The sequence below is a fragment of the Meles meles genome, chromosome 13 (assembly GCF_922984935.1).
Source record: "Meles meles chromosome 13, mMelMel3.1 paternal haplotype, whole genome shotgun sequence".
NCBI lineage: Eukaryota > Metazoa > Chordata > Mammalia > Carnivora > Mustelidae > Meles > Meles meles.
This window is the reverse complement of record NC_060078.1, coordinates 46599584-46615000: the sequence shown is the minus strand read 5'-3', so window position 1 is coordinate 46615000 and position 15417 is coordinate 46599584. Positions and strand designations below refer to the sequence as shown.

At 44.2% G+C, this 15417-nt stretch overlaps 1 protein-coding gene across 3 annotated transcripts in view; it reads right to left on the bottom strand.

Annotated features, from left to right (window-relative positions):
- The window catches only part of WDFY4 (WDFY family member 4), a 271420-nt gene that overhangs the window by 90745 nt on the left and 165258 nt on the right, over positions 1-15417 (bottom strand). For all 3 annotated transcript variants that reach the window (XM_046027423.1, XM_046027426.1, XM_046027425.1), the window contains exons 41-43: positions 10270-10476; positions 8798-8849; positions 5538-5704 (exon numbers count right to left, since the gene is read on the bottom strand). In XM_046027423.1, the coding sequence (XP_045883379.1) occupies positions 5538-5704; positions 8798-8849; positions 10270-10476 (426 nt within the window). The remainder of the gene's footprint in view (positions 1-5537; positions 5705-8797; positions 8850-10269; positions 10477-15417) is intronic.

Sequence of the window (15417 nt, the reverse complement as noted above, 5' to 3'; positions counted from 1 at the left end):
GATCCTGGGAGACACAGGCTGAATCAGGAACAACCTCTCCTGTAACTGACCCTGAAACCAGAGGCAACCAGCAACAACCGAGGGAATCAGAACAATTTGTGCAAAGACCCAATGTTCAGATAATGGCAGGATCACCTTGACCTTACAGCTGTTCAGTCTCTCTTTTCAGGGAGCTGACATTCTTCTGGACTCCCTGTCCCCTGGCTGTCCGCTCCAGGCAGGCAACAGAAAACATCAAGTGCTAAGTGCAAATGGGACTGCTCTTGCTCTCAGTCTCTGCTGGGTTCAGCTGGCTCCTGTCTGCACAGCCTGGAGATCCCTGCTACCACAACAAGCCACATGCGGTGCTTCTGACAGCTTCCTGCTGTGTGACATGGAGACCAAGAAAGACTGAAGTTTAAGTACAAGGCAGGGAAGGCTGGGAGAACGGTCTCTTCCTGGTCTTGTTCTGCCTCTTGGAGGCTGGCAAAATCAGGCTCCCAGCACTTCCGATAGGACCCTTGAGGGAAATGCCACTGGGCAGGACAACCAGCAAAAATAAAGCTCTCCGACCATTCTCTTACACCGTACACAAAGATAAACTCGAAATGGTTAAAAGACCTCAACGTGAGACAGGAATCTATCAGAATCCTAGAGGAGAACATAGGCAGTAACCTCTTCGATATCAGCCACAGCAACTTCTTTTAAGATATGTCTCCAAAGACCAAGGAAACAAAAGCAAAAATGAACTTTTGGGACTTCATCAAGATCAAAAGCTTCTGCACAGCAAAGGAAACAGTCAACAAAACAAAAAGGCAACCCACAGAATGGGAGAAGATATTTGCAAATGACAGTACAGACAAAAGGTTGATATCCAGGATCTATAAAGAACTTCTCAAACTCAACACACACAAAACAGATAATCATATCAAAAAATGGGCAGAAGATATGAACAGACACTTCTCCAACGAAGACATACAAATGGCTATCGGACACATGAAAAAATGTTCATCATCACTAGCCATCAGGGAGATTCAAATTAAAACCACATTGAGATACCACCTGACACCAGTTAGAATGGCCAAAATTAGCAAGACAGGAAACAACGTGTGTTGGAGAGGATGTGGAGAAAGGGGAACCCTCTTACACTGTTGGTGGGAATGCAAGTTAGAGCAGCCACTTTGGAGAACAGTGTGGAGATTCCTGAAGAAATTAAGAATAGAGCTTCCCTATGACCCTGCAATTGCACTGCTGGGTATCTACCCCAAAGATACAGATGTAGTGAAAAGAAGGGCCATCTGTACCCCAATGTTTATTGCAGCAATGGCTACGGTCGCCAAACTGTGGAAAGAATCAAGATGCCCTTCAACAGATGAATGGATAAGGAAGATGTGGTACATATACACAATGGAGTATTATGCCTCCATCAGAAAGGATGAATACCCAACTTTTGTAGCAACATGGACGGGACTGGAAGAGATTATGCTGAGAGAAATAAGTCAAGCAGAGAGAGTCAAGTATCATATGGTCTCACTTATTTGTGGAGCATAACAAATAACATGGAGGACATGGGGAGATGGAGAGGAGAGGGAGTTGAGGGAAACTGGAAGGGGAGATGAACCATGAGAGACTCTGGACTCTGAAAAACAACCAGAGGGTTTTGAAGGGGCGGGGGGGGGGTGGGAGGTTGAGGAACCAGGTGGTGGGTAATAGGGAGGGCATGTACTGCATGGAGCACTGGGTGTGATGCCAAAACAATGAACACTGTTATGCTGTAATAAACAAATAAACAAATAAAAATAAATAAATAAATAAAGCTCTCCGAGACCAGGACAGTCACCGAGGTCATCCAGCTGTTGTAAATACTGGGGCTAAGACTAGCTCTTGGCTGTGATGGTAAATTCCGGATGTTGCCCTCTGCCCAGCCCAGTTAGGGCTGGAAGCCCCAGGCTGGCCTTGGGAAGTACATGGAAACGAGGTCACCCACAGAAGCTCCCCTTGGAAGGGGAGGGTGTGGATTAGGTAGGATATGGACCCTGAGTGATACTAACTGGGAGGCAGTATTCCAAAGACGTCTCCCAAGAACCTCGTCCCTGATGTCCCCATCAGACACTAACCTAGGTGCTGCTGAAAGAACCAGCAGAAGAAATTGGGTACAGATCGGCAGACTTTAAAATAGGGAGATTGGGGCGCCTGGGTGGCTCAGTGGATTAAGCCGCTGCCTTCGGCTCGGGTCATGATCTCAGGGTCCTGGGATCGAGCCCCACATCAGGCTCTCTGCTCCGTGGGGAGCCTGCTTCCTCCTCTCTCTCTGCCTGCCTCTCTGCCTACTTGTGATCTCTCTCTGTCAAATAAATAAATAAAATCTTTAAAAAAAAAAAATTAAAAAAAATAAAATAAAATAGGGAGATTTTCCTGGATGATCTGGTGGGTCCGAGGTACTGCCATGAACCCTTAGCAGCAGAAGAGGGCCGAAGAGCTGGCTGGTGGGAGAGATGTGATGGGACAGGCAGGCGGAAAGGGACCAGCAAGGTCTGAGGGGGAAGAGGACTTGACCGGCAGTGGCCGGCTTTGAGAACAGAGGAGGGGGCCCTGAGGCAAGGGATGTGGGTGGCCTTTAGAAGCCGAGAATGATCTCTGTCTGACAGGCAGCAAAGGAACAGGGATCTCAGTCCTATAGAAGCATTGGACCAAATTCTGCCAACACCTGGATGAGCTTGAACATGGATACATCTCCAGAACCTCTTGAAAGGAACATGGCTTTGCCAAAACCTTGCCTTCATCTCTGTGTGACTTAAAGCAGACCATGTTGTGTGGGGACTTGTGCGTTTAATAAGCGTATGCTGTTTTAAGTCACTAAGTTCATGGTAGTTCATTATGGCAGCAGCAGAAAATCAATATACCAAGCAAAAGCAAAGCAGTGCCATTGACATGTTCTTACCAAAATGATGAAAATAACCAATATGGACACACACAATCCAATACATCCTTTCCCTATCAGGAAAGTAGGAAGAGATAGCTGAATGTGACAGATGCTTAACAAGCATCCTTCCCCTCACAGTTTCCCACCTTACACTTCCCACCAAACATTTTGGACTGAATAACTATTTTCTGGTGGAGGGAGGGACTGCCCTGAGCTTTGTAGGATCAATAGCAGCATCCCTGGTCTCTGCCTACCAGAGGTCAATAGCATCCCTTCCCCGCCAACTCATGAACCTGAAAAGGTCTCCAGACACTGGCTAATGTCCCCTGGGGGTCAAGCTGCCCCTGCTAAGAATCACCACTTTATATACGCTTTTAAGGGTATGAGGAAAGTTTTTACAGAAAGAAAACATTAATCTCTGAGCTGTTTTTCAACTGATTATGCATGTACTGGATAAGCATTTCTCAAAAGAACACAGTACTCTATTGATATATCCAAACCATTACCAGCTGTTAGTCCTCAGCAGCTGGTATTATGAATGGCACACAGTATATAAATACATATGTGTATGTGTATATGTCATATATATATATATATATATATACATGTACATGTTTTGATTTCTATCTGTAAATATTTTACAAAGTAGACATACTTCACTTCCATAATCAAAATAAAACGAACATGAATTTCACAGCTCTTCATTCATCAATGTTTACTGAATGTCTCCTCCATGCTTGCCTGAGGTGAGGTACCCAGCAACCCCTCTGTTAAGGAGCATCAGTGCAGGAAAAGAGGCAGACAGGTGAAGTGGGGAAGGTCAGTCTGTGTGCCTGGAGCAAGGGGAGGGAGTGATGCAGAGGCAGTGGAAACTGTAGGTACTCTAGATCCCAGAGTGGGAAAGCGGTCAAGATTGGGTTCAGAGGGTCGGCTAGCCAGGGCACAATAGATGCACCAGCAAAAGTGAAGTCATGAGTGAGGTGTGATAGGGACTGACATGTGCCTTGTGCCTGGAAGCTTTGGGGTAAGCAGGTGTAGAGAGGATGATGTTGTTACAAGACCGCATTGGTGAAACAGCTAAGAAACTTGATAAAAGTGCTGGGGACCATTTGGCAATGTACTTCAAGCTGGCCCCCTTCTATCCAGCCCCTGCAAGGAGCAAATCCCAGCTTAACTCCCTCTCCCCCAGGAGTCTCTGCAAGGAACCTGGTCCTGGAAATGATGTCCTTCATTTCTGCACAGGCTCGCTAAGCTCAGCACATGCTTCTGGAAATCCAGGCTGCTTCCTTGGTGAGTCTTAGTTCGGATCTGCTCTCATTCACCAGACTAGCCCTCTGCTTTCACACATTCGTCTCTGTGTAGTCCCTACATGGCCTCTGGGTCCCACCCTGCCCACCTCAGAACACCTCTGCTCTGCTGGATAATCTCCTTCGCTTACGTTGTAAACAGAGGGTTGATGGGTGAGACTCAGAGGCCCTTAAACCACCTAGGCTTTATTAAGGGAAGAGAGTTGGTCTTTAATGGGCTACTTCACATGCACCCAGTTGTGAGCAAGTCTCTTTGCTTCCATTATTTCATTTTACCCCTACAAGAATTTTGTGCAATGGTTGTTCTACACTTCCTATTACAGATAAAAAAAGATTGAGGCTCAAAATGTTCAGTAACATGCAATTTAGTACATTGCCAAGTTGGGATTTGAGCTCAGGTCTGTTTTACTCTAAGACATAAGCTTCGTCTTTCATACCCTTCTTAGATTTGGGTAAGAGTAATCCTCTGCTGGAGCCATACCTTAGGGATACCTCTGGTCCTTGTCCAGTCATAGCAGGGGGCCATGCTATAGGTCCTCCAACCCCGATCCAGGCAACCTAGACTGCAGACTTCCCTGCTAACTGCCCAACCTGCCCCCTGGCCCATGCACTCATCTTCTCCAGGTCCACCCTGTTGAGGGGTGCCCGGGCTGCAAGGGTGCTCATCCCAAGGCCTGAATGGTGGCCCCAGGGAGACTGGTGGCAGGGTGAGGAGTCTAGGCACAGCCTGCAGGGGGCCAAGGTGCCAAACAAGATCAAGAATTCTAAATCTGAAACTGGTCTTCCAGGTATTATAAAGATTAGTGTGGAAGTTAGAGGGTATTTTATAACAGTGCATTAGCTTGATTTATATCTTTTTTTAAAAGATGTTATTTCTTTTTTTTTCACTTTTTTTTTAAATTTCTTTTCAGCGTAACAGTATTCATTGTTTTTGCACCATTTCTTTATTTGACAGAGAGAGAGAGAGTGAGCACAAGCAGGCGGAGAGGCAGGCTAAGGGACAAGTAGGTTCCTTGCTGAGCAAGAAGCCTGATATGGGGCTGGATCCCAGGACCCCAGGATTGTGACCTGAGCCAAAGGCAGCCACTTAACCAACTGGGCCACCCAGGTGCCCTTTGATTTATATCTTTTAAACATCTCGATGCAAGGTCTGTCAGCTTCCATTTGTCCCATTGCTCTGGGCCCACCAATTCAGAAGCATGCTTGGTCTTTTTGCTCGTTTTTTGTTTTTTTTTAACTGAAGAGAAGCACCACCTCCCATGTGAGTGAGGAACGCTTGATCTCATGCCTGATAACCTTTAAAGAAGAATCATGGTGCACTACATTACCTTTTCGTGATCAAGGAGCTCTTGTAAAATCACTTGTCTTTCCCGACACAGTTCCAAGAAGTCTTCAGAGTGCAGACTTTCATGTAAGGCAGGGAAGAAGGTCAGCTGGGTGCAGTCCACCGCCACCTCCTCTCTCCCGCCCTCGGCTTCCTCTGGTGTCAGCTCATCTGCAGCAGCAATAAAGGGACACACGGTTTTGGCACAAGCCACCTGACCTCATGAGGGGTGGTACACAGCATGGGCCTGAGTCATGGAGAGAAACCGCAAGGTTTCAGGGTGGAGGTGAGTGGTGTGGCTCTCAGCGTGCCCCTCACTGTGTCTGAAGGTGGGTATCACCCCCTGACCCCGTGGTACGGTCAACACACTGTTGGGCTGATTAACTCTGGAAGGTGTCCCAGGTCTGGCATGCTGCAGTTCCAGAGTGACTGCAGGGCACCACCTCAAAAAACACCCTCATTAATCAGTAGAGAAATTCCATTTAGGGTCACTTAGGATCTGCTTTTTTTTTTTTTTTTCTTTTTTTCTGAACTTTACCTTATTCTTTTAAAACAGTGTGGTAGTTTTTTTGTTTTTTTTTTTCCTAACTATGGACGCACTATGACCTAAGTGTCAAAAAAAAAAAAAAAAAAACTTGGAAAACCATGAAATTGTGAGAATAAACTTAAAATATTTGAGAACTAAAACAAGTATCACTCAGGCACCCAGAGATAGTGCTAATAACCACAGCTCTGACAAAGTAAGCTCTTTTTCTGGCTGGATGCTTTTGATGACTTTTTTTTCATTTACTTCTATTGGATTGTAGATTCTATTTCAAACTCCTTCACAATTGAGGAAAAGAGGAAGAGGCTAATTACCTGGCTCAGGGTCACATGGTCACAAAGAGCTAGAGGCTGAATCTGAACCAAGTCTCTTTCTCTTCCCTGTTCACAATTTGGGTTCTTTACTTCTAATATCTTTTCTGGATATGTATATATGTGTGGACATACACATAAACGCACATATGTGATTTTTTTAACGTGATAGGAATTATGCTGCATCTACAGTTTTTCTTTTCTAGAATTTTTTTTAAAGATTTTATTTATTTTGAGATAGTGTGATAGTGAGATAGTGTGATAGTGAGATAGTGAGATAGTGAAAGAGAGAGCAAGGAGAGGGGAGGAGGCAGAGGGAGAGGGAGAAGCAGACTCCCCACTGAGAAGACAGCCTGATGTGGGACTCCATCCCAGGACCCTGGGATTATGACCTGAGCCGGAGGCAGACTGAGTCACCCATGCACCCTATCTTCTCTAGAACTTTTTTGAGATTATATTTTGAGCACTTTCTCATTTCATTAAAAGTTCTTTGAACTCACCTAAAATGGCTGTATAATATTCTGTTGTGTGGCTCTTTCATAATCGCCTAATCCATATCCAATTTTTTGGAGGCACAGATGGTTTCTATTTCTACCATAAATGCACTGTGCTGCAATCATCCGTGTACATGCCTAGATTTATTTCCCAAGCATGCACTTCTGGACAGAGACATTTGGGTACCAGGTGAGCACAGAGCTGCATGATTTCTGGATCATGCTCTCCCCCTTCCCTGTCCTAGATGTCCACTTGCCTAAAGCAGGCAGGTGCATGGCACATGACTGCAAAGCTGAGGGGCCATTTTCTTTGTGCTAAGTTGCTCACCTCTCTGAGCTCCTCCCCACCTGGGAGTCTCCCAACTAGATGAATGAAAGTGTCTGCTGCTTACAGCAACAGCCACCACAGGCTTTTCCCCATGCATAGAGAACACTGAGATACAGGCTTCCACGAAAGCACAGGGGAGAACCATAACATAAGCCCTTTCTTCTTCTTCCCTGGCTGAACTCCCTACTCGGGGCAGGGGTCTTTGAATGGAGATGAGAGGACTCAGCAGCCCATGACCATAGTCTACAACAGCACATGCTTTCTACCAACACAATCTCTGCAGATTCCCCGTCTGATCTTGGCGTTGTGTGGCTTAGGGTAAAGAGAAGAGAAGAAAATGGCATTATGACATTATCCCACGTCCTGCGCCACAGTGGGACTCCCAAATCAACATGGGATCAAGCAGAGAAAGTCAATTATCATATGGTTTCACTTATTTGTGGAGCATAAGGAATAGCATGGAGGACATTAGGAGAAGGAAGGGAAAAAAGGAAGGAGGGAAATCAGAGGGGGAGATGAACCATGAGAGATTATGGACCCTGGGAAAGTTCAGAGGGGAGGGGGTTGGGGGCATGGGTGACCCCGGTGATGGGTATCAAGGAGGGCATGGATTGCCTGGAACACTGGGTGTTATATGCAAACAGTGAATCAGGGAACAGTACATCGAATACAAATGATGTACTGCATAGTGACTAACATAACATAATAATAATAAAAAAACAAACATGGGATCAAGGCCCAGCACCCTCACTTCTGGGCGCTGTTACTGCAGACTGGCAAGACAGAAGGCTCGGTGCAGAATCCAGTACTTAGGCACTAAATGAGACAAGTTTGATCAGTGCTCAGAAGGTGTCGTTTGGTTAAAGATACGGCACTAGCTGCACCTCAGGAGACAATGAAACTCACAGACGGGCAGTGTTTGAAGCAAAAGGCGGGGTCTGGTAGAAACACGCAATCTGGACTAGAGTGCATACATCTGTGTCTCCCTACTGTGTTTGTGTGTGTGTGCGTGTGTGTTCGGATGTGTTCGTGCCGAATGACCTCTGAAAATAAACCATGATTTCCAGCAAGTCAACTCAACCAAATTCCTCCATGAAAATTACACAAATAAAGGGTAAGTGTAAACATCAAAAATGATTCAAAGTACTTTTTTTTAGACTGGGAAATAATGACTATTAGTAGCTGTCATTTTTATATACAGAATTCAGTGTACAAAGTACTAAACATCTCTTCTACCCATTTTTACTTTAAAACATTTTCTTATTTTCTTTCTATGTACTTTGGGTCACATACTGAGCATGTATTTGTACTACTTGGGGACACTTTTAAGGTCTCTCTGATACAGTAAACTGACAAGATAAAATTCTTACCATTGCACATTTAACATAAAACTTTTCACCTAACAGAAAGCCAAGGTCTGGAATAGGTTCCTCCTCACTCTGGAGAGCACAGTAAGGAAAAGAGTCTAAGCACCATCTATTTTAGACTGGCAGCATTTCCTTTTCCAAAATATTAATTTCATATTAAATAAAACCAAGATGTGATTTAATTACAAATGAAAAATAGGTAAATTGATAAATGAAATACCTTGCTTTTCAACATTTGTTTCAGAAACACTGCCATTTCTGTCTTGGTTTTCCTGAAATAAAACCAAGGAAAAGAGAAATGAAATCCTGAAGACTACTGCCCCCACCCCCTCACATGGACCCAAAAACATACACACATACACGTGACCCCCTGGTATTACTCATTTACTGGAGTCTTAGAAGCAAGAAGGGAGGGATCCTGAATCCTAAAGGACCACAATAAAATGCAAGTATGGATGGTCCCGAGTCAAAGGGGCAAAAACCCACAATCTTCCATTAAGTAGGACTTACAGTAATTACCAAAGATGATGCCAAAATGGGATTCAATAGCATCCCGGATGTCTGTGGTATGGGCCACCCTGGAGAGGGGACTAGGCACAGGACCTGGGGTTAGGCAGCCTGAGAGACCAGAAACCAGGTTTTCTAGCCAGGCTTTGACTTTTCTAGCCAGGATGTTTATTTTTTCTGCCTCCACTTCTTAGGAATGCATTGAGAGAAAAATACTACATAAAACCAGAAGTTTATTGACAGTACATTAAAAATTCAAGTGTTTACTGAATAAATGAAATATAATTTTTTTCATTAAATTTTATAAAGGATTTAAAGTGTAAAAGATTCTGAGGTTACAGACCAGAGAATAAGCCCAACATTGTATCTCGGGATAGATGTGGAAGGAAACGTCTTGCATTCCAGGGTTTGGAAGGCTGCCCTCTATGATATCTTGAATCAGAATTGTCCAACGAGGACATGAAAGAACTATTAACAGATTTTTCCATCTCCACTCCTAATCCAACTGGTTCCACATTTTTGAAAATGCAACACTGTCAGTTTGACAACACAGAGTTCAAACTTCATCACAGCAAACTCCCAGGGCCCACCTAGATTCCGTTGGTTGGGAATCCGATATGGCCTCAACATTGTTTGGGTTACATGGGTCATGGGCTCAAGCTTGCAGAAAAAGCGGAGTTCAAGATTATTTCCATTGTAAAACTTATTAAAGAGACTTGATTGTGTGATAATGCCCATAGCAGTACTGATTATGACTGTCCCATAGCAAATAATTGGTACAAACAGACAATGGCCATCACTTGGCTCTTTACAAACACTGATGTCCAGATGACTGCATCGGATGCAATATTTGTAGAGGTCACTGTGGTACTGGGTTAGCGGTGTCGTTATGAACCACTCCAGCATTCATTCACTGGCTCATTTACTTATTTACTTAGGCTGTAGTTAGAGCACCCTTTCTACGTATGAGGGAGAAAGAAGTTCTTTTTTCCTGTTAAACGGCATCGAGAATAAATTACAGCGCTCCTACATTTACCCGTGCACATGATCTCTCCTGCCTACCCATGCCAAAGCATTCCCAAAGCACCCCTGATAAAAAGAGCATGAGAAGGAAAAGCAAAGGAGACACTTCCCTACACCTTTCCTGCCTGGAAGCATCATTGTTTTGCTGTGTCCAACTCTTACCTTGAGCCTTTCTGGACTCAGGGTCTCCAGCGGAGACAAGCGTCTGATGCGTTTCCTCATGCGAGCCGGTCCTTCTCTCCAGTCCAGTTCCCATCTGGAGCAAAGTGTGGCTTCTGCTGTTTGGCCCCACAAGCCCAGCTCCCCAAAAAGCTGCTCCTGAATCCTGGCCCAGGTGTTGGCTGCTTTGATGTTGTCACATCTCTGCCTCTGGGAAACAGAAATGCAGGGTCATTCCTGGACAAATTTTCTCATGGTCTTGACCCCAAACATCTGGGGGTGAACAGACCAAGGCCTCTGAATTGCTCAGAAAAAAGCACCCTTCTAGGATGCCCTGCACACCTTGAGGGTGTGTAATGCACTCCAGAGCCAGGACCAGTTTGGGAGAAGAGATCAGTTTCTCAGCTTGGAGATCATTTAATCCAGGTTGGAGGAGGAGAAAACCATCTGCCCTTTGGCCTTCACAGGAGCATGACTGCTGGGTGCTGTGCAGGACACAACTGGTCCCAAAGGTCCTGAGACTATTCATCAGAGTACTCTGGACAGCTATCTTATAAGTGGAACGCAGAATCTCATCCCAGTCCCTACTCTTCAAAATGGGCAGGGTGTTTTACCACAGACCCTGCCCTTCAAACATCATGCTGAGGACACTCCTGTCAGTGTCTGGACTGGAGGTGTGGGGGATCAGTACATCTGCCAACAATTGGCAGATTTGAACAAATCATTCCTGTCTCTGGACCTCTAGATTCTCCAATGGATAAATGAGAGACTTGGCCTGGATACTGTCTAAGGGTCTTTCAAATCCTAATTCCACAGGTTTCTAGAATATTGCCTTCTGGAATGTTCATAAAAGCTAAAACCTTTGATATTACTGAAAGTTATCCCTTACCTATGAAATCTTCATTGTTTGCATACTTGAAATCTGGCTGTCACACCTTCTGCTACAGTATAACTCAACCCTTCTATAAAATACACCACTGAACTGCCTTTGTATGCCACACTGAAGTTGTCAACATCACCTGCCAAGGGAACTTTGATACCTGTCAGTTTCAACAGTAGAATCAGCTTTGTCTGCAGGGTGAACTTTGGCAATTATTCAAATACTTGATGGTATTTGCCCTAAATTTTGATATGAAGTTTTCAGAAAACTGGAAGGTGAAAGTGTTAATGACAAGAAGCAAAGATCTCATTAACTTAACATAAAGAGAAAAAAAAAAAATCATTATCGTGTATTAGGGCTGAGCCCCTCACCTGCTCTATCTCATTTCCTCTACCCAGTGGCACCATAAGTAAAACTTGAAACTTGCAAAGAATTTCTATTATATTCGTAAATATTTATATTCATAAATAAATCAAATCTGGGAGAGGAGTAGTGATTTCTCCAAAGACCACCGGGTGATGGAGCGAAGATGCAACCCCAGCCCATCTGATTCCAAAGCCTCCGCTTAAGCCTGCCCACTAGTTCCTTTCCTGAGGGTCTGACATCCTTCTATTAACTCATAATTTCTGATGCTATTACTTCAAAGACTGATATGGCAGACTTAGAGTTAGGCCCTGTAAATCCAGGCCATATCAAACAGGTAAATCATTCGTGGGACTAGAAAATTCCCATGAAAATGTAACAGGGCATCTGGGTGGCTCAGTCAGTTAAGCAGCTGCCTGCAGTCAGCTCATTGTGATCTTGGGGTCCTGGGATCAAGCCCCACATTAGGCTCCCTGCTCATCAGGGAGTCTGCTTCTCCCTCTCCCTCTGCTCCTCCCCCTGCTCTGTTCTCCCTGTTTATTTATTTGATTTATTACCTGTTTATTTATTTTATTTAATAAATAAATAAAGTCTTCAAAAAAATAAAATATAACAGACAACACAGTGCTTAGTCTATGGTCTTTGGCATCAGATGAACCTGAGTTCTCATGATGCTTCTGCTATTTCCTAGAAGTCTAGTGTAAAGGGACTTCAGCTTCCTCATCAAATGTGGTTAATAATATTACAATAATAATAAAACCATAGGTTTATGTAAGGATCAAATGAGACAATATTTTCAAGAGTTTTATGTGGTGACTTGTTTGGCATAAACAGTATTATCACTGTGAATAAAGCAAATCCCATTTCAAACAGAGAAAGATTATTTTGTTTCTTCACAGTTCTTAAATTCATATCCAAAAGTTACAGCATTTTATATAATACTCCAATTGGTTAATAAGGAACTCCAGAAAAATAATGCTTGTCCAAAGCCTTTTACAGGGATTAGATTATGTAAAATGAATACCCATTTGGGGAAAATATCTCAGCTCCCTGGAGATTGCTGATGGGTTTGGAATAACATATAGAGCTTCAGAGAGGATGAATAATCCCAAACTATGGGTTGTCTACTCTGGCCTTAAAATTAGTCTTTTAAGAGAAGTCTCTTGGGGCACTTGGGTGGCTCAGTTGGTTGGGTGACTGCCTTTGGCTCAGGTCATGGTCCTGGAGTCCTGGGATCAAGTCCCGCATCGGGCTCCCTGCTTGATAGGGTGTCTGCTTCTCCCACTGACCTTTTTCCACTTATGCTTTCTCTCTCTCTCTCATTCTCTCTCACTCAAATAAATAAATAAAATCTTAAAAAAAAAAAGAGTAGTCTCTTCACCCCCAAAGATCTACCTATGCAGCCTGGGGGCTCACAGCTGCCCAAGTCTTCATCACAGGGCAAATAAGTTGTCTGGAATACCTGTGGCCAGACAGACATGTGTCAGTGGTGAGACCCCTCAGAGATGAGTGATTATTTAGTCCATGATAGAAAGCTACAAGTGGTCCCAGGACAGAGGACATGAGATGACTGAAGAGCAAGAGCCCTGAGTTCCCTCACCTATAAGGTGCTCTGTGATGCCCATGTTTCTGTACCAGGTAAGGTCCTTTTTCAGTTTAAAGTTGATTGAGCCAAATACCATGCCAAAGACTTAGAAGCAGGGTTTCTGGTGTGTTAAAGGTAGCTCTGATTTGGGGCTGAATGGAAACTTTTGGGTAGTAACATCAATGAGCTTTTCCTCTGGGCAACCAGTCCTCCCCCGGTTTTGGTGCTCCGTGCTTTGGAGGGGCTGAGTCCAGCCCTGGCTTCAGTTCTGTATGGCATCTAATTCTGTCTAATCTAAGTGGGTGGAGAATGATTACAGGACGGGCTAGTGCACATGATTCCCTGGGACTGGGAATGGTGCTCTCTGCAGCCCCATCTGGAGCAGGCAGGGCAGAGAGGTGGATGCATATGTTCACGGTCATGGCCATCAGCCCCACGCCAGGGTGCCTTTATGAGCATCAGTGGTGCCCTAAGAGGCAGACACAGCCCACAGGGATGTAGCTCAGCAGGAAGACACAGCCTTTGTGCCAGCTAGAGAGTGGACCCCACGCTTCATGTGAACCTGCCTACTTCTAGGGTGCACAGCCTGAGGACCAGAGTGGGAGATTGCTTCAGCTCACATGCTCCTTGTCCACCTGCACCAGCTCCTCGATGTTGTAGGAATCTCCTACAGGGATGTGTTATATTGTGTGTGTGTGTGTGTGTGTGTGTGTTGATGTGAATGTGATGTGTGTGTGAGAGTGTATGAAAGAGAGGAAGAGGGAGGAAGAGAAAGGAAACTGATGGCTTAGAACAGAGCTTGAATACATGGATCCAGCTCCTCTTGAAGCCTACTTCCCCTAGATTTTTTAGTACAACATAACAGTTCATTTGCTGCCTAAGCCAGATGGAGCTGAGTTTCTGATATTTGCATTTGAAAGAGCTTTGACATTGCTGTTATGAACATTGTTGTGCACTTGCCCTTCAGATCACTACATTTGTATCTTTGGGGTAAATACCTAGTAGTGCAATTTCGAGGTCATAGGGTAGCTCTATTTTTAACTTCTTGAGGAACCTCCATACTGTTTTCCAGAGTGGTTGCACCAGCTTGCAATCCCAGCAACAGTGTAGAAGGGTTTCTCCTTCTCCACATCCCTGCTAATATCTGTCATCTCCTGACTTGTTAATTTTAGCCATTCTGACTGGTGTGAGGGGTATTTCATTGGTTTTGATTTCTATTTCCCTGGTGCCAAGTGATGTTGAGCATTTTTTCAGTAACCAAACTATGGAAAGAGCAGAGATATTCATTGACAGATGAATGGATAAAGAAGATGTGGTATTATCATATGGTTTCACTTACTTGTGGAGCATAAGGAATAACACGGAGGACATTGGGAGATGAAGAGGAAAAGTGAGTTGGGGGAAATCAGAGGGGTAGGAGGGTGGGGGTTGGGTGAGCCCTGTGATGGGTATTAAAGGAGGGCACGTATTTTGTGGAGCATTGGGTGTGGTGCATAAACAATGAATTATGGATCACTGAAAAAAAATTAAATTAAATTTTTAAAATGCCACTATTTTTGTTCTTAAAAAAAAAGGAAGTGGTATGCATGTATGTATATGTGTGTGCATGTCTGTCTACAATGGAATATTACTCAGCCATCAAAAAGAATGAGATCTTACCATTTACATCAGTGTGGATGGAACTGGAGGGTATCTTGCTGTATGAAATAAGTCAATCAGAGAAAGACAATTATTGTAGAGTTTCACTCATATGTGTAATGTAAGAAACAGTGCAGAGGATCATAGGAGAACGAAAGAAAAACTGAATGAGAAGAAATCAGAGAGGGAGACAAACCATGAGAGACTCCTGACTCTGGGAAACAAACTGAGGGCTGCTATAGGGGATGTCAGTGGGGAGAATGAGGTACTGGGAGATGGCCATTAAGGAGGGCACATGATATGATGACACTGGGTATTATATGCAACTGATGAATTACTGAACTCCACATCTGAATCTAATGACGTAGTATATGTTGGTTAATTGAATTTAAATTAAAAAAAGAGGGGCACCTGGGTGGCTCAGTGGGTTAAAGCCTCTGCCTTTGGCCCAGGTCATGATCCCAGGGTCAAGGGATAGAGCCCCGCATCGAGCTCTCTGCTCAGCAGGGAGCCTGCTTCCCTTCCTCTCTCTGCCTGACTGTAATCTCTGTCAAATAAATAAAATCTTAAATTAAAAAAAGAAAGAGCTGTGACAAACAAACTTGAAGGATATACAGAAACTGAACAAGAAATGGCGACAGCCTGTTTGGACCCTAGGGAACCCAAGAACAGTGACTCTCACACA